Below are 24,463 nucleotides of genomic sequence, written 5' to 3'. Positions count from 1 at the left end.
AGCCTGGGAAGGAGCTGGAGGGGTTCATCCACTCCAAGCCATGTACTGTCAACCCCGAGAAGTGACCTGCAGGGCATGGCCCCAGGAAAACCTCCACCTAATGACCTAGAATCCTGGGAGTCTCCCCAGTATTCCTTGTACAAATAGTCCTGCATTGATCCAGGAAGAAAGAAGCTAATCAGTTCATTCAGGCGGAGGTAACATGGCCCAGTGTTGAAAGCAGCCACCCAGTTAAAAGACTGTCTCTGAACTTTACCATGATATGAATCACCTGAAATTTATGTGCCTGATAATGAAAGATAAAAGGAAAACCTTTATTCAACTTGAGTAAATAAATGGATCAAGCACATTGTGTAACAGGACGGCAATACCCACATAGCTTTTCAGAAACTGTCATGGATGCAAAATTCTAGAAAGGATTGCTGAACACTTGGCTGTTGGCCTCTGAGAACAGCAGAAGATTATCCAGGAGCCTGCATGTGTCCAACAAGAACTGGTCCTGTGGATGGACTTCACCTGCTTTTCTGACTAGATTAGGAACTTGTGCATGGAAATCTATATCTTGATTTCAATTAGACACTTAACAAAATTGTTAATTCACTCATCCAATAATAAATATTTTAATGAAGTGTTTGTGCTAGGCAGTGGGATATAACCATGAGCAACACTCAATCTTACCCTCGAGCTGCGGAATGAGAACATAGACAGTAAAGAGGCAGGACTAAGGGTGATACATAAAGCCCAAGAGACATATAGGAATGCCTTTCCCATTCAGCTGGGGGAAGGGCAGTCAAAGACGGCTATACTTGTAGCTCAAACACAGAAAGATAGAGGAAATTACATGAGAATTGGGTGAATTTGTATCTGGGAGAACAACTGAACTCCAGCACACTAACCCAGAGAAAATCCTAAAACTTACTGTAAAAATGACTCTGCTCTTATCCTTCTCAATAAGGTTATTTGTAATTTGAACAAGTATAGAAAAGGCAAACCTGCCACATATACAGATGGCCCAAAGGAGAGGAACAAGGTGCAAATACAGTATAAAGGAGTCAGGTCACTAGAGATAGTCATACTGAGTGAGTTAAAGTCACTCAGTCATGTTTGACTCTCTGCAACCCCATGGACTATACAGTTCATGGAATTCTCCAGGCCAGAATAATGGAGTGGGTAGCCTTTCCCTTCTCCAAGGATCTTCCCAACCCAAGGATTGAACCCAGGTCTCCTGCATTACAGGCAGATTCTTTACCTGCTGAACCACAAGGGAAGTAAGACAGAAAAAGATAAATATTATATGATATTGATTATATGTGGAATTTTTTTTAATGGTACAAATGGTTCAGTTCAGTTCAATTGCTCAGTAGTCTCCAGCTCTTTGCGACCCCATGGACTGCAGCACACCAGGCTTCCCTGTCCATCACCAACTCCCAGAGCCTACTCAAACTCATGTCCATCACGTCAATGATGCCATCCAACCATCTCATCCTCTCTTTCCCTTCTCCTCCCGCCTTCAATCTTTCTTAGCATCAGGGTCTTTTCCAAAGAGTCGGTTCTTTGTATCAGATGGCCAAAGTACTGGAGTTTCAGCTTCAGCATCAGTCCTTCCAATGAATATTCAGGACTGATTTCCTTTAAGATTGACTGGTTGGATCTCCAAGGTACAAATGGACTTATTTACAAAACAGAAATAATAGAGTCACAGAAGTAGAAAATAAACTTAGGGGTACCAAGGGGGAAAGTGAGAGAATGGATAAATTGGGAGATTTATATACACAATTCTATTACTGCGGGCAGGAATCCCTCAGAAGAAATGGAGTAGCCATCATGGTCAACAAAAGAGTCTGAAATGCAGTACTTGGATGCAATCTCAAAAACGACAGAATGATCTCTGTTCGTTTCCAAGGCAAACCATTCAATATCACAGTAATCCAAGTCTATGCCCCAACCAGTAACGCTGAAGAAGCTGAAGTTGAACAGTTCTATGAAGACCTCCAAGACCTTTTAGAACTAACACCCCAAAAAGATGTCCTTTTCATTATAGGGGTCTGGAATGCAAAAGTAGGAAGTCAAGAAACACCTGGAGTAACAGGCAAATTTGGCCTTGCAATACGGAATGAAGCAGGGCAAAGACTAAGAGAGTTCTGCCAAGAAAATGCACTGGTCATAACAAACACCCTCTTCCAACAACACAAGAGAAGACTCTATACATGGACCTCACCAGATGGTCAGCACCGAAATCAGATTGATTATATTCTTTGCAGCCAAAGATGGAGAAGCTCTATACAGTCAGCAAAAACAAGACCAGGAGCTGACTGTGGCTCAGACCATGAACTCCTTATTGCCAAATTCAGACCGAAATTGAAGAAAGTAGGGAAAACCACTAGACCATTCAGGTATGACCTAAATCAAATCCCTTATGATTATACAGTGGAAGTGAGACATAGATTTAAGGGACTAGATCTGATAGATAGAGTGCCTGATGAACTATGGAATGAGGTTCGTGACATTCCACAGGAGACAGAGATCAAGACCATTCCCATGGAAAAGAAATGCAAAAAAGCAAAATGGCTGTCTGGGGAGGCCTTACAAATAGCTGTGAAAAGAAGAGAAGCAAAAAGCAAAGGAGAAAAGGAAAGATATAAACATCTGAATGCAGAGTTCCAAAGAATAGCAAGAAGAGATAAGAAAGCCTTCTTCAGCGATCAATGCAAAGAAAAGAGGAAAACAACAGAAAGGGAAAGACTAGGGATCTCTTTAAGAAAATCAGAGATACCAAAGGAACATTTCATGCAAAGATGGGCTCAATAAAGGACAGAAATGGTATGGACCTAACAGAAGCAGAAGATATTAAGAAGAGGTGGCAAGAATACACAGAAGAACTGTACAAAAAACATCTTCACAACCCAGATAATCACGATGGTATGATCACTAACTTAGAGCCAGACATCCTGGAACGTGAAGTCAAGTGGGCCTTAGAAAGCATCACTACGAACAAAGCTAGTGGAGGTGATGGAATTCTAGTTGAGCTATTCCAAATCCTGAAAGATAATGCTGTGAAAGTGCTGCATTCAATACGCCAGCAACTTTGGAAAACTCAGCAGTGGCCACAGGACTGGAAAAGCTCAGTTTTCATTCCAATCCCAAAGAAAGGCAGTGCCAAAGAATGCTCAAACTGCCGCACAATGGCACTCATCTCACACGCTAGTAAAGTAATGCTCAAAATTCTCCAAGCCAGGCTTCAGCAATATGTGACCGTGAACTTCCTGATGTTCAAGCTGGTTTTAGAAAAGGCAGAGGAACCAGAGATCAAATTGCCAACATCCACTGGATCATGGAAAAAGCAAGAGAGTTCCAGAAAAACATCTATTTCTGCTTTATTGACCATGCCAAAGCCTTTGACTGTGTGGATCACAATAAACTGTGGAAAATTCTGAAAGAGATGGGAATACCAGAACACCTGATCTGCCTCTTGAGAAATCTGTATGCAGGTCAGGAAGCAACAGTTAGAACTGGACATGGAACAACAGAGTGGCTCCAAATAGGAAAAGGAGTTCGTCAAGGCTGTATATTGTCACCCTGTTTATTTAACTTATATGCAGAGTACATCATGAGAAACGCTGGACTGGAAGAAACACAAGCTGGAATCAAGATTGCCGGGAGAAATATCAATAACCTCAGATATGCAGATGACACCACCCTTATGGCAGAAAGTGAAGAGGAACTAATAAGCCTCTTGATGAAAGTGAAAGTGGAGAGTGAAAAAGTTGGCTTAAATTTCAACATTCAGAAAACGAAGATCATGGCATCCAGTCCCATCACTTCATGGGAAATAGATGGGGAAACAGTGGAAACAGTGACAGACCTTATTTTTCTGGGCTCCAAAATCACTACAGATGGTGACTTCAGCCATGAAATTAAAGGACGCTTACTTCTTGGAAGGAAAGTTATGACCAACCTAGATAGCATATTCAAAAGCAGAGACATTACTTTGCCAACACAGGTTCGTCTAGTCAAGGCTATGGTTTTTCCTGTGGTCATGTATGGATGTGAGAGTTGGACTGTGAAGAAGGCTGAGCGCTGAAGAATTGATGCTTTTGAACTGTGGTGTTGGAGAAGACTCTTGAGAGTCCCTTGGACTGCAAGGAGATCCAAACAGTCCATTCTGAAGGAGATCAGCCCTGGGATTTCTTTGGAAGGAATGATGCTAAAGCTGAAACTCCAGTACTTTGGCCACCTCATGCGAAGAGTTGACTCATTGGAAAAGACTCTGATGCTGGGATGGATTGGGGGCAAGAGGAGAAGGGGACGACAGAGGATGAGATGCTGGATGGCATCACTGACTCAATGGACGTGAGTCTCAGTGAACTCTGGGAGTTGGTGATGGACACGGAGGCCTGGTGTGCTGCAATTCATGGGGTCGCAAAGAGTCGGACATGACTGAACGACTGATCTGATCTGATATACACAATTCTATATATAAAATAGGTAACTAATAAGAATCTACTGTATATTACAGTGAACTCTCTTCAGTACTATAATGACCTATATGGAAATAGAATTTAAAAAGAGTGGATATATGTATATGTACAACTGATTCACTTTGTTGTACAGCAGAAACTAACACAACATTGTAAATCAACTATACTCCAATTTTTAAAAAGTCAGTCAGACTATACTACAAAGCTACAGTCATCAAGACAGTATGGTACTGGCACAAAGACAGAAATATAGATCAGTGGAACAAAACAGAAATCCCAGAGATGAATCCATGCACTTATGGACACCTTAGCTTTGACAAAGGAGGCAAAAATATACAATGGAGAAAAGACAATCTCTTTAACAAGTGGTTCTGGGAAAACTGGTCAACCACCTGTAAAAGAATGAAACTAGAACACTTCTAACACCATACACAAAAATAAACTCAAAATGGATTAAAGATCTAAATGTATGGCCAGAAACTATAAAACACCTAGAGGAAAACATAGGCAGAACTCTCTGACATAAATCACAGCAAGATCCTCTATGACCCACCTCCCAGAGTGACGGAAATACAAGCAAAAATAAACAAATGGGATCTAATTAAACTTAAAAGCTTTTGCAAAACGAAGGAAACTATAAGCAAGGTGAGTGAAAAGACAGCCTTCAGAATGGGAGAAAATAATAGCAAATGAGGCAACTGACAAAAAATTAATCTCAAAAATATACAAGCAGCTCCTGCAGCTCAATACCAGAAAAATAAATGACCCAATCAAAAAATGGGCCAAAGCACTAAACAGACATTTCTCCAAAGAAGACATACAGGTGGCTAACAAACACATGAAAAGATACTCAACATCACTCATTATCAGAGAAAACCACAATGAGGTACCATTTCACGCCAGTCAGAATGGCTACGATCCAAAAGTGTACAAGCAATAAATGCTGGAGAGGGTGTGGAGAAAAGGGAACCCTCTTACATTGTTGGTGGGAATGCAAACTAGTACAGACACTATAGAGAACAGTGTGGAGATTCCTTAAAAAACTGTAAACAGAGCTGCCATACAACCTAGCAATCCCACTGCTGGGCATACACACCAAGAAAACCAGAATTGAAAGAGACATGTGTACCCCAATATTCATCACAGCACTGTTTACAATAGCCAGGATATGTAAGCAACCTAGATGTCCATTGGCAGACAAATGGATACGAAAGTTGTGTCACATATACACAATGGAATATTACGCAGCTATTAAAAAGAATGCATTTGAGTCAGTTCTAATGAGGTGGATGAAACTGGAGCCTGTTATACAGAGTGAAGTAAGCCAGAAAGAAAAACACCAATACGGTATACTAATGCATGTATATGGAATTTAGAAAGATGGTAATGATGACCCTATATACGAGACAGCAAAAGAGACACAGATATAAAGAACAGACTTTTGGACTCTGTGGGAGAAGGTGAGGGTGGAATGATTTGAGGGAATAACATTGAAACATGCATATTACCATAGGTGAAACAGATCACCAGTCCAAGTTTGATGCCTGAAACGGCACTCAAAGCCGGTGCACTGGGACAACCCAGAGGGATGGGATGTGGAGGGAGGTGGAAGCGGGGATTTAGGACATGGGGGATACATGTACACCCATGGCTGATTCATGTCAATGTATGGCAAAACCCACCACAATATTGTAATTAGCCTCCAATTAAATTAATTAATTTAAATTTTAAAAAAATTCAGGTCAAATCTCAGCAAATGGACTGATGGCTGACTCTGACAAGATGAAATTTAGTAGGTTAAGCATTCAGCTTTCCATTGATTTTCTCCATTATGTAAATATGAGATGGAGAAACCTGAATTTTAAGTAAATGGATGATAGAGACATCAATTTAGTCTTGTCATCATGAAGAAGTATTGGGAAAACAAAGAAACAAATTTCCTCCTGAAATCATTGAGGACAGAACTGGGAGGGTAAGTCCCTGTTCCTGTAGGCACAGGTCCAGTATTAATGACCTGGGCCCCATACCTTAAGAGGAATGCCCACAAATTAGGATGTCTGAAGGAGAGCCAATAAAGTGAGAAAGAATCATAAGTCAAGCCACATACAAGATGCTCAATGGAGAAAAATATGAGTAATAACATATATAAGTAATAAAATAATAATAAACTTGGTAAATTTGCTGAGCACGTTTTATGTACCCATATCATGCAAAGAATTTTACATTTACTTTCTCACTCATTCCAAACAATAATTTTATTCTGCTAGATAGGTACAAGTATTATTCCTATTTTTCAGAAGAGCAAATAGTCTCAGGAAACTTAAGTAACTTGCTCAAGTAGCAATAACACAGTTGTCATTGCAGGGGTTCTTTTTTTTTATGGCAGGGGTTCTTATTGCAGTGTTTTCTACTATAACATAACATACATGTTCCTGAATAAACTTGGTTTCTGCAAAATCATGTGAAATAATGAATGAGTATGGGATAAACCACTCAAAAGCTAATAAAAACAAGAACATTCTTAGTAAAAATTTAAAGGACACATCAAGTTATAATTCATAGTTAAGTACTTCAGAAAACACAGGGATTCACCCTTTATAAAAAGGTTGTTAGAAGGAAGAGTTGTGGCCACCGAATGTTGAGGGAAGAGAAGAGGGAGGAGGCAAATGAAATTAGGATAACTGGTTTCCATCACCTGCATTAGTGCCTACCCTTCCTGGGCTCAAGGACTCTCCTTTGTCTGAACACATCAAGCTTCTGTTAGGAGGAAAAAAGGTAGAGTGTCTGCTGTTTACACCTTAGAAATATAGTTCTTTCAGCATTAACATTGTTACAATGCCATGTGACTGTGTCCTGAATTGCTTTTTTCACAAACTCAGTGTTGTTCAGTGTAAATAATAAATGATGGCTGATTGGCTCAGTACCTTTGGAGATCTGTCCTTGTGGCACAACTTCTGGTAGAATCATCTAACAATTCACGGGATTTAAGGTAGGAGAGGGAGCTGGTCTGTTTACTCAGTTTTCATGACAGTATTTCAGTGTCTTCACTAACTGATCATCAAACTCATACTTCTTCTCCTTTAAAATTAATTATTTGAAATATAAATTAAGCAAGATCCTCTGGCCTTTCTGGCAGCCTGGAGATCCGTTTTTCCAGATGCCTTCCAGCCATTCAGCATGAGTATTAAACTTTTATGCTGTGTCCATTTTCTCTTCAACAGCACATACTAATGTTAATACATACAGGAAAAATAAAACAAAAGAAGAGAAATAAAACACAATCAGCATGTTAACCATATTAATTTAACTGTGGAAGACAAATTTGGGAAACAGAAACCAATCACATTTCTTTTAAGTAGTATAGGAATACAACAAGGACTCTCTTTTATGTCCGAGATTTGAAGAATTATTGCTGTAGTTTATTCTATGTATGCATGTGTTGGTCATGTCCAACTCTTTGCAACCCCGTGGCCTGTAGCCTGCCAGGCTCCTATGTCCATGGAATTTTCCAGGCAAGAGTACTGCAGTGGGTTGCCATTTCCTCCTCCAGGGGATCTTCCTGGCCCAGGGATAGAACTTGTGTCTCTTGCATCTCCTGAATTGGCAGGTGGATTCTTTACCAACTGTGCCACCTGGAATTCCTGATTTTTTCTATTAGAAAGTCTAATTCTACCGAGGGTCAAAATAGAGGAGGAAGGGAAAGCAGAAGGAGGAAGAAGAAGAAGGATGAGGAGGAAGACACCCCAAAGGAAGCAGAGCTAAAGTGGGGCTGCCCACCCACAGTCAACAGGAGAGTTGACTCATCTACAAATCAATGCCCCCTGGGCCTACACTGCACAGATTCAGGAAAATGTGACCAGGAAGCTGCTTGTCCTGTGGCTTTCAGTGTTCCTGCCTGTGTCAGCAAAGCCTTCCTTCCTGCCAACCCAGACAAAGGGGACAGACCAGCAGAGCACTGGCTGAGGGCCGAGTCTTTAGCCAGATGTAGGACAGACTCATGTCCTCTTCAATGCAAGAAATAAAAGAGAGAAATCCAGAAGACTTAGGATCTTGAAGAGAGATCAGGCTCAGATTTGTTTACTTGTTGATTTGGCAAATATGGTCAAATGCCCACTACTGTGCCAGTCCCCAGCTGCCGAGGCTATAGGAATGAATGAGACATAGTTCCTTACTACCAGGAGTCCACAGGAGATAGACACAGAAAAAGGTAATCCAGGCTTTGATGGGTGAAATGCAAAGTGCCCTGGAATACACGGGAGCCCTGACAGGTGGATACTGAAGCAGGGACCCCGAGGGTGAACTAACTGCCGTTAGCCAGGTGAATGAAAAGGGGGAGGGTGTTCCAGAAGGAGGGAGCCCCATGTAACCTGGAGGTAAGAAAAGCAGGAGCTTTGGAAAATCACAAGCCAGTCAGACTTGGGTTTAACTCCAGTTCTTGAACCTCTTTGGGTCTGTTTCCTTGTCTAAAAAAGAAGATGGGTTTTACCACCTTAGAGTGTCACTTGCAAACTAAAAGTGATAACATATATAATCCCACTACAAACAGACTGTACTCAGGCTCCCCTGAACTTTTTTCAGTGAGGTCTATTTCCATGTTTCTCTCTTCATTTTCCAGTTTTAGCAAGAATCCTGATAAATCAGTTTAACCAGAATTCCTTGCCCTTCAGATCTGATCACCCTTGATGTCAATCCAGCCCCTCATCCTCCCCCATCCCCTAGGTCACCATCTGACCGCCCAGCCTACTTTCAGGAAGAATCTCCTTAGGTCAATTTATGAACAATCTCCCCCCTTACCCTGCTCCCTGACTATAAATTCCCACTTGCGGTACTGGGAGTTGAGCTCAGTCTCCTTCCCTCACTGCAAAATTCCACCCCAGTGGTTATTACTTGCTATAACAGCCCTTCTCTTGAATAAAGTCCTCCTTTATTATGCTTTGTGCTTCCCAGCTGGCTCACTGGTAAAGAATCTGTCTGCAAATGCAGGAGACAAGAGTTTGATCCCTGGTTTGGGAAAATCCCCTGGAGAAAGAAATAGCAACCCACTCCAGTATTCTTACCTGGGAAATCCATGGACAGAGGAGCCCAGCAGTCTACAGTCTATGAGAGTGAGAAAGAGTCAGACATGACTTAGAGACTAAACAGCAACAAAACCATGCTTTAACAAGAGGCATTGAATTTTTTTTCTTTAATACTACTAGTGTTTGACACATAATGAATATTCTTTCCCTGCCTATCCCTTCTCTGTTCCTCATCCCCACCCCCAAACACAGGATTTTTGTAACTTGATAGATTTGTTTCAAAGCAAAAAGATTCTCTAATCCACCAGGGAAGGAAAAAGAGGATCTTTGTGTCCACATTTTGCCTCTATAGAGTCTCACACACAGAATGCATATGGAGCAAGAGGAGTAAAATTCTCAATAATGCTTTTTCACTATTTTAATATGCATAATGAGACAAATAACCATGCAGATTTAAAAAGCTATTCCCATACATGCTTTTATAAGCTTTTAAAAATATAAATTTTACTAGAGTATTTTACAGGATATTATATTTTTTTTATTCACTTTGGATTTCTAAACTTTACTTACTAATTCAGTTCAGTTCAGTCACTCAGTCATGTCCAGCTCTTTGCGACCCCATGAATCGCAGCACGCCAGGCCTCCCTGTCCATCACCAACTCCCGGAGTTCACTCAAACTCATGTCCATCTAGTTGGTGATGTCATCCAGCCATCTCATCCTCTGTTGTCCCCTTCTCCTCCTGCCCCCAATCCCTCCCAGCATCAGAGTCTTTTCCAATGAGTCAACTCTTCGCATGAGGTGGCCAAAGTATTGGAGTTTCAGCTTCAGCATCAGTCCTTCCAAAGAACACCCAGGACTGGTCTCCTTTAGAATAGACTGGTTGGATCTCCTTGCAGTCCAAGGGACTCTCAAGAGTCTTCTCCAACACCACAGTTCAAAAGCATCAATTCTTCGGTGCTCAGCCTTCTTCACAGTCCAACTCTCACATCCATACATGACCACTGGAAAAACCATAGCCTTGACTAGACGGACCTTTGTTGGCAAAGTAATATCTCTGCTTTTGAATACGCTATCTAGGTTGGTCATAACTTTCCTTTCAAGGAGTAAGCATCTTTCAATTTCATGGCTGCAATCACCATCTACAGTGATTTTGGAGCCCAGAAAAATAAAGTCTGGCACTGTTTCCACTTTTTCCCCATCTATTTCCCATAAAGTGATGGGACCAGATGCCATGATCTTAGTTTTCTGAATGTTGAGATTTAGCCCAACTTTTTCACTCTCCTCTTTCACTTTCATCAAGATTATCTACATGTAAAAACAATAGAAGTAACTAAAACTTTGAAACCTTTCAAAGAAGTAGAGAGTACAATTTTGTTATGGGAAGCTCAAAGCCAGCTTCCCAAACCCTGCCAATCCATGGCTGAATAACCTGTTTGAGGTCAGTGGTTACCAAAGTCAGCAGAAAACATTTTATGTTTTTTTATTACATTTTATGTATTTTTATGTATTTTAAAGTGCCCCAGCCTTTTCCAAAAGACAACTGATAGATCAAAGAACCAGTTTTCTTACAGGGAGAACATCACAGAACAGAAGTAAAATGAAACAAGTTCTCTCCTTAAAGTGAATTTGCAGTGCCCCAACTTCAGAACTTCTTACAGATTTACTATGAAGTTAGCATAAATGCTTTAGACCATTCAAGAACAGACAATAATAACAATTTATTCCTTTTAGCTTTGATTCTATCCCCAATCAAGGAAAGCCCACAAAACACAAATATGGTATTGTTTCATTATTCTGTTTTTTTTTTTTTTTCTAAAAAATGTTGATTTCAAGATCAACATGGAAAAGCTGAACCTTTTGCAATAAAAGGAACTACTCAGTACTTTGTCCTTTGTTGCTTGGCAACTAAAGGCTATAAATGGATTTTATGATTATAAAGGCTCTAGAATTAATGTGAACATGTAAAAGTTGTAATAACTCCATGGGGACAGAAGTATTACTTTGAAAAAAAAATGTATGTAGCTTTTACTCATTTTTGTTTCAAAATAAATAGAATAATTTTGTTCCTTCACACTTGTAAATGCTATAATTAAAAATCAATAACTATCATTTACCTCATCATTTCAATATTTTATCATTAATGCTCACAACCCCAAGAGGTAGGTGTTATTATCCCCATTTCACAGACGGAGAAAACTGAAACTTTAAAATGTTAACTTAGGGGACTTCCCTGCTGATCCAATGGCTAAGACTCTGAGTTCCCAAGGCAGGGGGCCTGGGTTCAATCCCTGGTCAGAAAACTAGATCCCGCATGCCACAACTAAGCATTCACATACCACAGCTAAAGACCTCGCATGCCTCAATAAAGATTGAATGCCTCAGCTAAGAACTGACACAGCAAATTTTTTTTTAAGTTGAGATGACTTTAAAAAAATGAAGAATAAAGAGTATAAATAGTATGATCCTAATAAACACACCACAAGATCAACACCAAAATGTGAAGAGCTGTTATCACTAAATGGTGTGATTAACAGTGATAACTATTTCTTATTTTAGGTTATCTGTCTTTCCCACAACTGTCCATGTATTCAATGTTTAGCTCCCAAGAAATTGTGGAGTCTTCAGGAAGGTGACTTCTAACTCCCAAGTTGAGAAGTTTGACATCAATAACACCAAAGAAAGTGGTGGAGTCTCTGCTCAGAAGCATTTGTCTGAGTAATTTTGTTCCAGGATTCCCTAGAGTTGCTAATAACGCTGGCAGGTCTCAAATGTAGGATGTGTGCGGTGACAGAAGTTAGCTCTGACCTAGTTATAGCACATTTTAAATTCTAATAAAATCGCCTTCACCTTGGGGATCCCAGAATGAAAGAATAAAGGATTTTTTTTTCTTAATGGCAGCAAGCCCATACCTCTTTGTTCTGGATGCTTCATGATAAGGTAACATAGTTTCTAACCACTTTCCAGCATCAGATAGAAGTGTTCAGATAATTATAAGCTGCTTGAATTATCTGGGTGGTTCTTCTTGTCCTTGATGTGTTCTTGTTCCCAGTCTCCTGAAAAGTCTATACTGTTTCCGAACAGAAACAGAGGCGATCTCATCAATAAACAAGGAGCTCCTATCTCCGTGGGATAATTTCAGAAATACTAGGATGCAACATGATGTCTAAAATTCCACCATGAGAGATCAACCAAACCTACCCTTAGAGAAGGTAATCTTTTTGATTCATTTGATCAAAACAAATGTGTTCTATGAAAGTACATTGGAAACAAAATGCTTTAGAGATGTCAGGTGGCATCAGATCTTTCACCATTTGTACCTTCTGTGCAAGCTCAGGTTTTATTGGGACAGAAAGAAGAGGGAATAAGGATGCTAGCTTGTGAGAGGTGAGAAAGTGGTGGTCCTAAAGTGAATGAAAGACAAAGATTGAGAGACTGGTCAAAGACACCGTTTACCCTCAAGACTCTTCGCCAGGGCCAGCCCTCTACACTGCATTCAGTTGCTCAGAGCTTCTGATTCCAACCACAGGAATTCAGAAACATCAATCAATCAGAGTTGGTTTCACTTTTGGAGAAGTAATATACAGGAATCACTTGAGACATTTATGACTTAACCTTTGGTAATAATGGAATCTGAGGCTTTCCACCAACCGGCAGCATTTTGTATAATCTGCCTCTGTTTTATTCACTGAACCTTTATGCTGTCTGTGTGTTAGTCACTCAGTTGGGCCTGACTCTTTGAGGCCCCATGGACAGTCGCCCACCAGGCTCCTTTGTCAATGGGATTTTCTAGGCAAGAATACTGCAGTGGGTTGCCATTCCCTTCTCCAGGGGATCTTCCCAATTCAGGGATCAAACCTGCATCTCCTGCATTGCAAGCAGATTCTTTATCATATGCTAGTTTTTCTTCTTCTCATATCTGAACTTACTAGATGTGCCTAACCTAGAGTTTAAACTACTGAGTAGAATAATCTTCATCCATTTATTCTATAAGTATTTCTGTCTACTGTATGCTGACACCATATAGGCACTTTTCCAAGCTACATTTCTCTTGTCTCAACAATTCTCCCAACGCCTTGGAGACTTGACGACTTTGACGCCTTTCTAGACGCCTTTCTAGATGTTCTATCTGGGGTCAGTCCCTTGAGTCACTGCTTTTCTGCTCCAGAGTTTTCAGCATTTTCTTCACTTCCAAGAAAACTTAGCACCTCCATAATAATCCTGTACAACTCACGTGTAGCAGATGTTTTTGCCTAAATCCCTACCACCCTACTTTAATAATAGGTAATTAGAAATTTAAATCTTAAGCAGAGAGAGGAGGGCAGGAAATATATTGACGCTTGTTTGACAGCAGCTTCCTGCAGGGCCTGTTCTTCCTCTTAGTTCTCAGGAGCTGTTCAGTGCTTCCCGCACATGCACAGCTTCTGCTTCTAGGAGATACCTTTCAACCCTCAAACTTCAATAGGTGAGTAGGAGTTTCTTCAGCTAGTTTCCATCTTCTGCTTTTCCATGTGATTCACTCTTAGGAGACTCGGCCCTCCATGTCTGCGAGTCACACATTTGCAGATTTCAACCAACCAAGGATGGAAAATATTTGGGAAAAAAGATCCCAGAAAGTTCCACAAAGCAAAACTTGATTTTGCCACATTCTAGCAACTACTCACATAGTATTTACCTTGTACTGGGTATTATAAATAATCTATAGATTATTTAAAGTATGATGTACATAAGTTAATATGCAAATACTATTGCCATTTTATATAAGAGACTTTAGCATTTGTGGATTTTGGTATCAGAGGGACTGGATACTGAAGGACAACTGTATGTAGTTTTTCCATTTCTGCTCAGTCAGGGCAGGAATCTCCTCTTTATTTCATGATAAGCCAACAAGCATTTGAGAACCTACTTCCAGACCCTGTGAAGAGGATAAGCTAAATAGCTTCTCACCAACTTAGAAAATTTCTTCTTAAAGATTAAATTAATGAACTATAAAATATTCTCAAATTAGCTTTTATAAACTAAAAGCTAGTTTAAAATGATTCCCACGGGAAATAAAAGATGAATCTTGATATCATAGTGGTCCAAAAGAAATACCCATAGGGAAACAAATTTAGAATGTAAGGTCACAGCTATCAAAATGAGTGAAATAAACTGAGGGATGGGATATAACATACTTTATGTCATATTCATTTTTTACCCAGGAAGTTGTAAGAATTAAATGAGATAATGGTGTAAAGTGAATGGAATAGTACTTCAGTTCAGTTCAGTCACTCAGTTGTGTCCGACTCTTTGTGACCCCATGAATCGCAGCACGCCAGGCCTCCCTGTCCATCACCAGCTCCCGGAGTTCACCCAAACTCATGTCCATCGAGTCGGTGATGCCATCCAGCCATCTCATCCTCTGTCGTCCCCTTCTCCTCCTGCCCCCGATCCCTCCCAGCATCAGAGTCTTTTCCAGTGAGTCAACTCTTCGCATGAGGTGGCCAAAATATTGGCGTTTCAGTTTTAGCATCAGTCCTTCCAAAGAAATCTCAGGACTGATTTCCTTTAGGATGGACTGATTGGATTTCCTTGCAGTTCAAGGGACTCTCAAGAGTCTTCTCCAACACCACAGCTCAAAAGCAACAATTCTTAGGCGCTCAGCTTTCTTCACAGTCCAGCTCTCACATCCATACATGACTACTAGAAAAACCATAGCCTTAACTAGATGGACCTTTGTTGGCAAAGTAATGTCTCTGCTTTTGAATATGCTGTCTAGGTTGGTCATAACTTTCCTTCCAAGGAGTAAGAGTTTTTTAATTTTATGGCTGCAATCACCATCTGCAGTGATTTTGGAGCCCAGAAAAATAAAGTCTGCCACTGTTTCCCCATCTATTTCCCGTGAAGTGATGGGACCAGATGCCATTCTTAATTTTCTGAATGTTGAGCTTTAAGCCAACTTTTTCACTCTCCTCTTTCACTTTCATCAAGAGGCTTTTTAGTTCCTCTTCACTTTCTGCCATAAGGGTTAAGACGCCTAGTAAATGTTCAGTAAACATTATTAATCTGGTTTGAATTTAAGATAAAACAAAATCTAAGTTAACTAACTTAAAACTTGGCAAGTGTTAAAGGATATATATTTTTAAAGATAAAATCATGACTTAAACAAATAAAAGATGAACACATGTCAAAGATTTTTATTTACTTAATTAAGGAAATTAAGATGTTAGAACTGTTTCAAGGAATATTCAAACAGCAGATCTAGATCTAGGTATCTAGAAAGACGAACAAAGATAGATAGATGGATAGATAGATCTATATAGGTATATAGATAGATAAGCAGATAGATAATCTAAGTCTAGCTATGCTATGGAATGAATTTAATAATAATTGGAAACTTGGGTTTTACTGAAGCTGTTGTTATTTAGTCGCTCAGTCATGTCTGACTACTTTTGCAACCCCGTGGACTGTAGCCCACCAGGCTCCTCTATCCATGGGATTTCCCAGGCAAGAGTATTGGAGCAAGTTGCCATTTCCTACTCCGCTGAAACTCTACTGAAACTATTGATCCCCAAAAGGAGATAATTGATTTACATATCTATAGACAAAATTCATTGCATTGATATCAATCATCTACAATTTACAGAGTTTCAGAATAGCTCTAAAACAGTAAAAGGTGAAAATCCCATAGAATTTGATAGCCCAGAGGACATGATGCAGGCATAGTTTTCTGTGGAAGATACCCAGTAATCTTTTTTTCATCCATGTCAATGTCTTTTACAATTTTTCTTTATGCAAAAAAGGACTCTAACAGAAGAGTTTTGCAGAATTAAATCCAATGCCCTTTATTTAAGATAACCTATGACACAGTACATTCCAAGTTTGAAGCACTGAGATAATAAAGAAGAAACTAAAAATCTCAATAGTCCTACTGCTAAGAGATAACTACTCTAATACTTGTAGTGTAATCATCCAGTTTTACCATGTATATGTGCGTGTGTGTATATATAGTATATGTGCATGCATATGTGTATATATAGTAACTCTTTTCAGGTCAATTTAAATAAACTCTGTTCTAGAAATATATATATATATATAATTATAATATACCAATTTTTAACCCATGTTTCTGCTTTACATCATTAATATTTTCCTTATCATCATCATTTTTACTAACTATAAAATATTCCATTATATAAAAGAACTATAATATATTTAACTAATTCACCACTAATTTAAGTTGTAATCAATTTTTGGTTGTTATACATAAAATAATGTGCCTCTCCTCTGACAACTTTTCTCTTGCAGTGATATCAGCTTTATTAAAAAAACAAATATTTCACATAATATCTGAGCTTCCAGTGGATGTTGGGATCCCTGCAGAATGTGATCCACCTCTTCTGCTTTAGTTGATGGGACTACTTATTGCATCATTGGCAGGCAATAAAATGAGGCTTGCCAGTTGCCTAGAACCACTCTTTGTTCTTGTCATTTTCCTGAGACACACAGTAAAGATTTAGCATAATCAGCATGAACTCTGACGTTCAAGGTCATTTAATTCACAATGATATTGGCAGTCCAGATACTTTTTAATACAAAAGTGTTCATAAGGAAATATATATTATTTAGGATTCAGTTTATTAGAATGAAGAGTTTGAGGAAATGAAAAATTAGCTTTCAGGTGGGTAACAAATTAAGGAAACTTTTCTTGTTTTTCAGACCTTAGTTTTTTATATGAGACTGCACATGGACGGAGGAGCCCGGTGGGCTGCAGTCCATGGGGTCGCTAAGAGTCAAGACACGACTGAGCAACTTCACTTTCACTTTTCACTTTCATGCACTGGAGAAGGAAATGGCAACCCACTCCAGTGTTCTTGCCTGGAGAATCCCAAGGACAGGGGAGCCTGGTGGGCTGCCGTCTCTGGGGTGGCACAGAGTCAGACACGACTGAAGTGACTTAGCAGCAGCAGCAGCAGCACTTAATTGGAAGGTGATATATAAACAGGAGAACAACATATAACTGGCCCTCCTCATGAGAATAGCATATCCAATTTTGCTGTCCTCATTCTAAGGAATATCTGAGAAAGGAAATCATAATCTAAGGGAAATTCTTCAAAGCCCTACAGGCTTTCAAAGAGGTGATTGTTGGACTTGGCACACAGTCAGTGATAGATATTTGCTGAATAGGTAATAAAAAATTGACAACCAGCCTTGTGATTTTCAAGGGGAGGGGAATCACTTAAATTACTACTTCTATTTTTTTATTTCAAAATTCACCATCTTTTCAATCTATTCATTCAAAGATAATGTAAGAAAACACTGACCATTTTATTCTCTTTCCATGGAGAAATTATTCCTCCCCAGTTAAAAAGTCTCCAAAAGGAGCCCAAGTTTAGTTTGGGCTAAGAAAGATACAATAATAAGATTTTTGTAACCAGCTATAGAGAGGATTTGTGGAAACTATATCCCCAAAGACTTCAGAAAATAGCATGAACAAGGACAACATAGTGACCCTATAGATATGATAGCACCACCAAAAAAACAGGTAGACCAGATGAACTTTTCAGGTCTTCTCCAGCTCTGGAATAAAACTAGGTAGGTTTTGTGCTTTTAGAAAATGAATGGTTTCTCTAAAATAAAGCAGATATAACTGTAGCTCGGAGCTTTCTACTCTATTCAAATGAAAGTTGCATAGGATATAAAATCAGGCGACAACAATTGAGCCACATTATTGTACCTACTGTGTGACCCAAGTGGACATATTGACTTGGACACTGTCGGAGATAGAATATAACGAGATAGATTATAGATCTAGAATAACACAATACTTCTCTAGGTCCTGTATTTTTCTTGCCCTATCTGGCAAAATTCAAGCCATTGGACCTACTGAACTGTGCTAATGCCTTCTGACAGTGACCTAGAATCTCACTGTTTCTCTGGTAGAAACACTCTTTAGTGTTTGACACAATATGGTCATTCAACTTTTAAACCTCTATTATTTGTCAGGCACTTTACTAATCACAAGAAATGCCAAAAGCACTTTCTCAATATGCTGCTAACTGCCCTTGGGATTCTGTGAGCGAGCAGGTCTGCCCTCAATTATTCTCATACTCTCTCCTGGGAAATACCTGGAAATGTGCAAACGCTCTGGCCACATTTCCTGTTCCATGGAAGTCCGAGCATGGCTAACTGATAAGGAACTCTAGCTGCACTAGTGTGCAGCCTCCCAGTGGCTCCCTAAAAGATGGCACAAGAAGGCAAGGCCTTGCTGACATTTCCAGTGGCCCCATCATGAGAATATCAACCCAACTAAATATGAGAAGTGCTACCGCCATTTCAGGTTTTTAGAAAAAAGAAAATCTGTGAAACCATGTCATATAGTAAGCCTCCCCTTGGGGAGAAAGATACTTACCCTCAAAAACAAATCATCATTCAATAGTTACATATTTTTTAAGTGTTATGAAAAACACAGATGGGAATGGGGAAAGAGGTGCTTCTTTGCTGTTAGGCTGTTTTGTATTTAATTATACCAAGAGAAAAATTGTCTTAGTAAACTTTTACATTTTTGTTGTGCTATATTCAATAATTTTAGAAGAAAAGTAGTATCTTATTTAGAAGTAAGTAGTAAGTATCTTTCTAGCTTTATGAAACATAGGGATTGGAAAAAAATCTAGCATAGGACAGAGACAAATTCTAGTACCATAGGAATGCTGACATCTTGATTCTTTTAATAATGAAGCTATAAGATGGAAATCCTGAATATTCAAAAATCACTATCTACACCACTGATTTTTTGCTACAAACACAACAAACAAACCTGAACTTCTGACTTTAGAACAGTTAGTACAATTACATTTCTTTGAAAGCCAAGATTAAGTGAATTCCAAAAAGGTGAAACAGTGATTGTAAGCAATGTCATCTCCCAGGTGTTGAAAACAGGTCTCTTACCTTCAAAGAACTGTTGGAGGGCCTCGTTTTCGCCTACCACATCCATGGTACTGTGGTCTCGGTTGTTACTTCCTCCTGGAACAACTACCAGATCTCAGGAATGAAGTTGCTCTCCTCTTGGCTCGAAGCCTATGAATGCTCTTGAAAATTTTTCATTTTCTTTTTATTGGAGTGAAGCATCTCTTCAGCCATTGAACTGTGCCCAAAAAGATGGTCAAGTTTTCAAATGTGATTATAAAGCCAGAAGGATCTGCAAGCACGCAGAAGGAAAATTCATGAAGAGGGAAGTGGTAGCAAGTCCATCTATCTTACTGTAGGGAACTGCTTCTACTCTGCCTTTTGTCTTTGTTTTAAAGACCTTTGTCCTCAGTGACACATGTAATTACATAAATGGGCAATAAATACATAGTCTTATCTCCTATGTGTCCTTTTACACCAATATATTTATATCTCTGCTTCTATCAACCAGAGCAATTTAGCTACAACTAAGCAAAGATACAGCTGATTTTTTCTTTTTACCTAGAGAAAGGGGGCAAATAATTATAATCACTTTCATAGACATGAAGACTTGTGAAAAAGACAAGTTAGGGTTTGTTAAATATTTCCATATCTACCCATAGTGCAAACTTAAACTCCTTAATACACACCTAGTCCATTTCCTCCAGCGTATTTCCTTAGAAAGTATAAGCCATAAAATATGAGAAGTCCCTCTAATGAGCAATAGAACTTTATTTCTGATTTTGTAATTCTTACAACTAAGTACATGACTGACTGTTAGCTGGTTTTATTCCTAAATATAAAGTTATACCCAAATAACTGTTTTGTTTTCATTGCTTAGCTATTAACTTATTATTAGATAAAAAAGAATATAGTTAGGAAATTAAACCAGGTCTTTTGGCTTCTTCCTTTTTCCCTAAGTTTATTTTGAAAGTTTTTAACCTATAGAAAAACTGAAGGAATAGTACAATGAAGTACCCTATATTCTTCAGCTAGATTTAGTAATTACTAATATTTTCCCTTATTGTTCACTTAAGAAGCCTTTCTTAAGTGAACAATGCAAAGAAACAGAGGAAAACAATAGAATGGGAAAGACTAGAGATCGATTCAAGAAAATTAGAGATACCAAGGGAACATTTCATGCAAAGATGGGTAAAAGGACAGAAATAATACGTACCTAACAGAAGCAGAAGATATTAATAAGAAGTGAAAGAATACACAGAACTACAGAAAAAAAAACTCTTAATGACGTGGAAACCACAATGGTGTGATCACTCACCTAGAGCCAGACATTCTAGAGTGTGAAATCAAGTGAGCCTTAGGAAGCATTATTATGAACAAAGCTGGTGGAGGTGATGGAATTCCGGCTGAGCTATTTCAAATCTAAAAGATGATTCTGTTAAAGTGTTGTACTCAATATGCCAAAAAATTTGAAAAACACAATGGCCACAGGACTGGAAAAGGTCAGTTTTCATTCTAATCCCAAAGAAGGGCAATGGCAAAGAATGTTCAAACTACTGCACAATTTGCACTCATTTCACATACTAGCAAGATAATGCTCAAAATCCTTCAAGCAGACTTCAACAGTATGTGAACCAAGAACTTCCAGATATACAAGCTGGATTTAGAAAAGGCAGAGGAACCAGAGATCAAACTGCCAACATCTGTTGGATCATAGAAAAAAAATCAAGGGAATTCAGAAAAACAGCTATTTCTGCTTCATTAACTACACTAAAACCTTTCACTGTGTGGATCACAACAAACTGTGGAAAATTCTTAAAGAGATGGGAATACCAGAACACCTTACCTGCCTCCTGAGAAATCTGTATGCAGGTCAAGAAGCAACAGTTAGAACCAGACATTGAAAAACGGACTGGTTCCAAATTGGAAAAGGAGTACCTTAAGGCTGTATATAGAAAACTAACCAATCTGATCACATGGACCACAGCCTTGTCTAACTCAATGAAACTAAGAGCCATGCCATATAGGGCCACCCAAGATGAATGGGTCATGGTGAAGAGTTCTGACAAAATGTGGTCCACTGGAGAAGGGAAGGGCAAACCACTTCAGTATTCTTGCCTTAGAGAACCCCATGAACTGTATGAAAAGGCAAAATGATAGGATACTGAAAGAGAAACTCCCCAGGTCAGCAGGTGTCCAATATGCTACTGGAGATCAGTGGAGAAATAACTCCAGAAAGAACGAAGGGATGGAGCCAAAGCAAAAACAATACCCAGTTGTGGTTGTGACTGGTGATAGAAGCAAGGGCTGATGCTGTAAAGAGCAATATTGCATAGGAACCTGGAATGTCAGGTCCATGAATCAAGGCAAATTGGAAGTGGTCAAACAGGAGATGGCAAGAGTGAACATCAACATTCTATGAATCAGCAAACTAAAATGGACTGGAATGGGTGAAGTTAACTCAGATGACCATTATATCTACTATTGTGGGCAAGAATCCCTTAGAAGAAATGGAGTAGCCATCATAGTCAACAAAAGAGTCCGAAATGCAGTACTTGGATGCAATCTCAAAAACGACAGAATGATTTCTGTTCATTTCCAAGGCAAACCATTCAGTATCATGGTAATCCAAGTCTATGCCCCGACCAATAATGCTGAAGAAGCTGAAGCTGAACAGTTCTATGAAGACCTGCAAGACCTTCTAGAACTAACACCCCAAAAAGATGTCCTTTTCATTATAGGGGACTGTAATGCAAAAGTAAGAAGTCAAGAAACACCTGGAGTAACAGGCAAATTTGGCCTTGGAGTACAGAATGAAGCAGGGCAAAGGCTCATAGAGTTTTACCAAGAGAACCCACTGGTCATAGCAAACACCCTCTTCCAGCAACACAAGAGAAGACTCTACACATGGACATCACCAGATGGTAAATAGCAAAATCAGATTGATTACATTCTTTGCAGCCAACGATGGAGAAGCTCTATACAGTCAGCAAAAATAACAATGTGAGCTGACTATGGCTTGGATCATGAACTCCTTATTGCCAAATTCAGACATAAACTGAAGTAGGGAAAACCACTAGACCATTCAGGTATGACCTAAATCAAATCCCTTATGATTATACAGTGGAAGTGAGAAATAGATTTAAGAGACTAGATCTGATAGACAGAGTGCCTGATTAACTATGGACAGAGGTTCATGACATTGTACAGGAGACAGGGATCAAGACCATCCCCCAGAAATGCAAAAAAGCAAAATGGCTGTCTGAGGAGGCCTTACAAATAGCTGTGAAAAGAAGAGAAGTGAAAACCAAAGGAGAAAAGGAAAGATATACCCATTTGAATGCAAAGTTCCAGAGAATAGCAAGGAGAAATAAGAAAGCCATCCTCAGTGATCAGTGCAAAGAAATAGAGGAAAACAATAGAATGGGAAAGACTAGAGATCTCTTCAAGAAAATTAGAGATACCAAGGGAACATTTCATGCAAAGATGGGCACAATAAAGGACATAAATAGTATGAATTTAACAGAAGCAGAAGATATTAAGAAGAGGTAGCAAGAATACACAGAAGAACTATACAAAAAAGATCTTCACAACCCAGATAATCACGATGGTATGATCACTAACTTAGAGCCAGACATCCTGGAATGCGAAGTCAAGCAGGCCTTTGGAAACATCACTACAAACAAAACTAGTGGAGATGATGGAATTCCAGTTGAACTATTTCAAATCCTGAAAGATGATGTTGTGAAAGTGTTGCACTCAATATGCCTGCAAATTTGGAAGACTCAGCAGTGGCCACAGGACTGGAAAAGGTCAGTTTTCATTCCAATCCCAAAGAAAGGCAATGCCAAAGAATGCTCAAACTACCGCACAACTGCACTCTTCTCACACACTAGTAAAGTAATGCTCAAAATTCTTCAAGCCAGGCTTCAGCAACACATGAACCGTGAATTTCCAGATGTTCAAGCTGGTTTTAGAAAGGCAGAGGAACCAGAGATCAAATTGCCAATATCCACTGGATTATCAAAAAAGCAAGAGAGTTCCAGAAAACCATCTATTTCTGCTTTATTGACTATGCCAAAGCCTCTGACTGTGTGGATCACTACAAACCGTGGAAAATTCTGAAAGAGATAGGAAAACCAGACCACCTGACCTGCCTATTGAGAAATTTATTGCAGGTCAGGAAGCAACAGTTAGAACTGGACTTTGGACCATAGACTGCTTCCAAACAGGGAAAGGAGTACGTCAAGGCTGTATATTGTCACCCTGCTCATTTAATTTATATGCAGAGTACAGTATGCAAAATGCCAGGCTGGAGGAAGCACAAGCTGGAATCAAGATTGCCAGGAGAAATATCAATAACCACAGATATGCAGATGACATCACACTTATGGCAGAAAGCGAAGAACTAAAGAGCCTCTTGATAAAAGTGAAAGAAGAGAGTGAAAAAGTTGGCTTAAAGTTCAACATTCAGAAAACTAAGATCATGGCATCGGATCCCATAACTTCATGGCAAATAGACCGGGAAATAGCGGAAACAGTGACAAGACTGTATTTTGGGGGGCACCAAAATCACTGCAGATGGAGACTGCAGTTATGAAGTTAAAAGATGTTTACTCCTTGGAAGAAAAGTTATGACCAACCTAGACAGCAAAATAAAAACACAGACATTACTTTGCCAACAAAGGTCCGTCCAGTCAAAGCTATGGTTTTTCTAGTAGTCATGTATGATGTGAGAGTTGGACTATAAAGAAAGCTGAGTGCCGAAGAATTGACACTCTTGAACTGTAGTGTTGGAGAAGACTCTTGAGAGTCCCTTGGCCTGCAAGGAGATGCAACCAGTCCATCCTAAAGGAAATCAATCCCGAATATTCACAGGAACGACTGATATTGAAGCTGAAACTCCAATATTTTGGCCACCTGATGCAAAGAACTGACTCATCAAAAAGACCCTGAAGTTGGGAAAGATTGAAGGCAGTAGGAGAAGGAGATGTCAGAGGATGAGATGGTTGGATGGCATCACCAACTCAATGGACATGCGTTTGAGTAAACTCCAGGAGTTGATGATGGACAGGGAGGCCTC

General features: G+C 39.4%; 1 protein-coding gene across 1 annotated transcript in view; it reads right to left on the bottom strand.

Annotated features, from left to right (window-relative positions):
• Nucleotides 1–19,691, bottom strand: part of MYRFL (myelin regulatory factor like) — a 121,249-nt gene extending 101,558 nt beyond the window's left edge. Inside the window, exon 1 of the mRNA XM_055580380.1 lies at nucleotides 19,423–19,691. Coding sequence (XP_055436355.1) covers nucleotides 19,423–19,468 — 46 coding nt within the window. The 5' untranslated portion in view covers nucleotides 19,469–19,691. The remainder of the gene's footprint in view (nucleotides 1–19,422) is intronic.
• Between the last annotated feature and the right edge of the window lie 4,772 nt (nucleotides 19,692–24,463).

This window comes from Bubalus kerabau, chromosome 1 (genome assembly GCF_029407905.1).
Source record: "Bubalus kerabau isolate K-KA32 ecotype Philippines breed swamp buffalo chromosome 1, PCC_UOA_SB_1v2, whole genome shotgun sequence".
Lineage (NCBI taxonomy): Eukaryota > Metazoa > Chordata > Mammalia > Artiodactyla > Bovidae > Bubalus > Bubalus kerabau.
The sequence above is the reverse complement of the archived record's forward strand: the minus strand, read 5'-3'. Positions and strand labels throughout refer to the sequence as shown.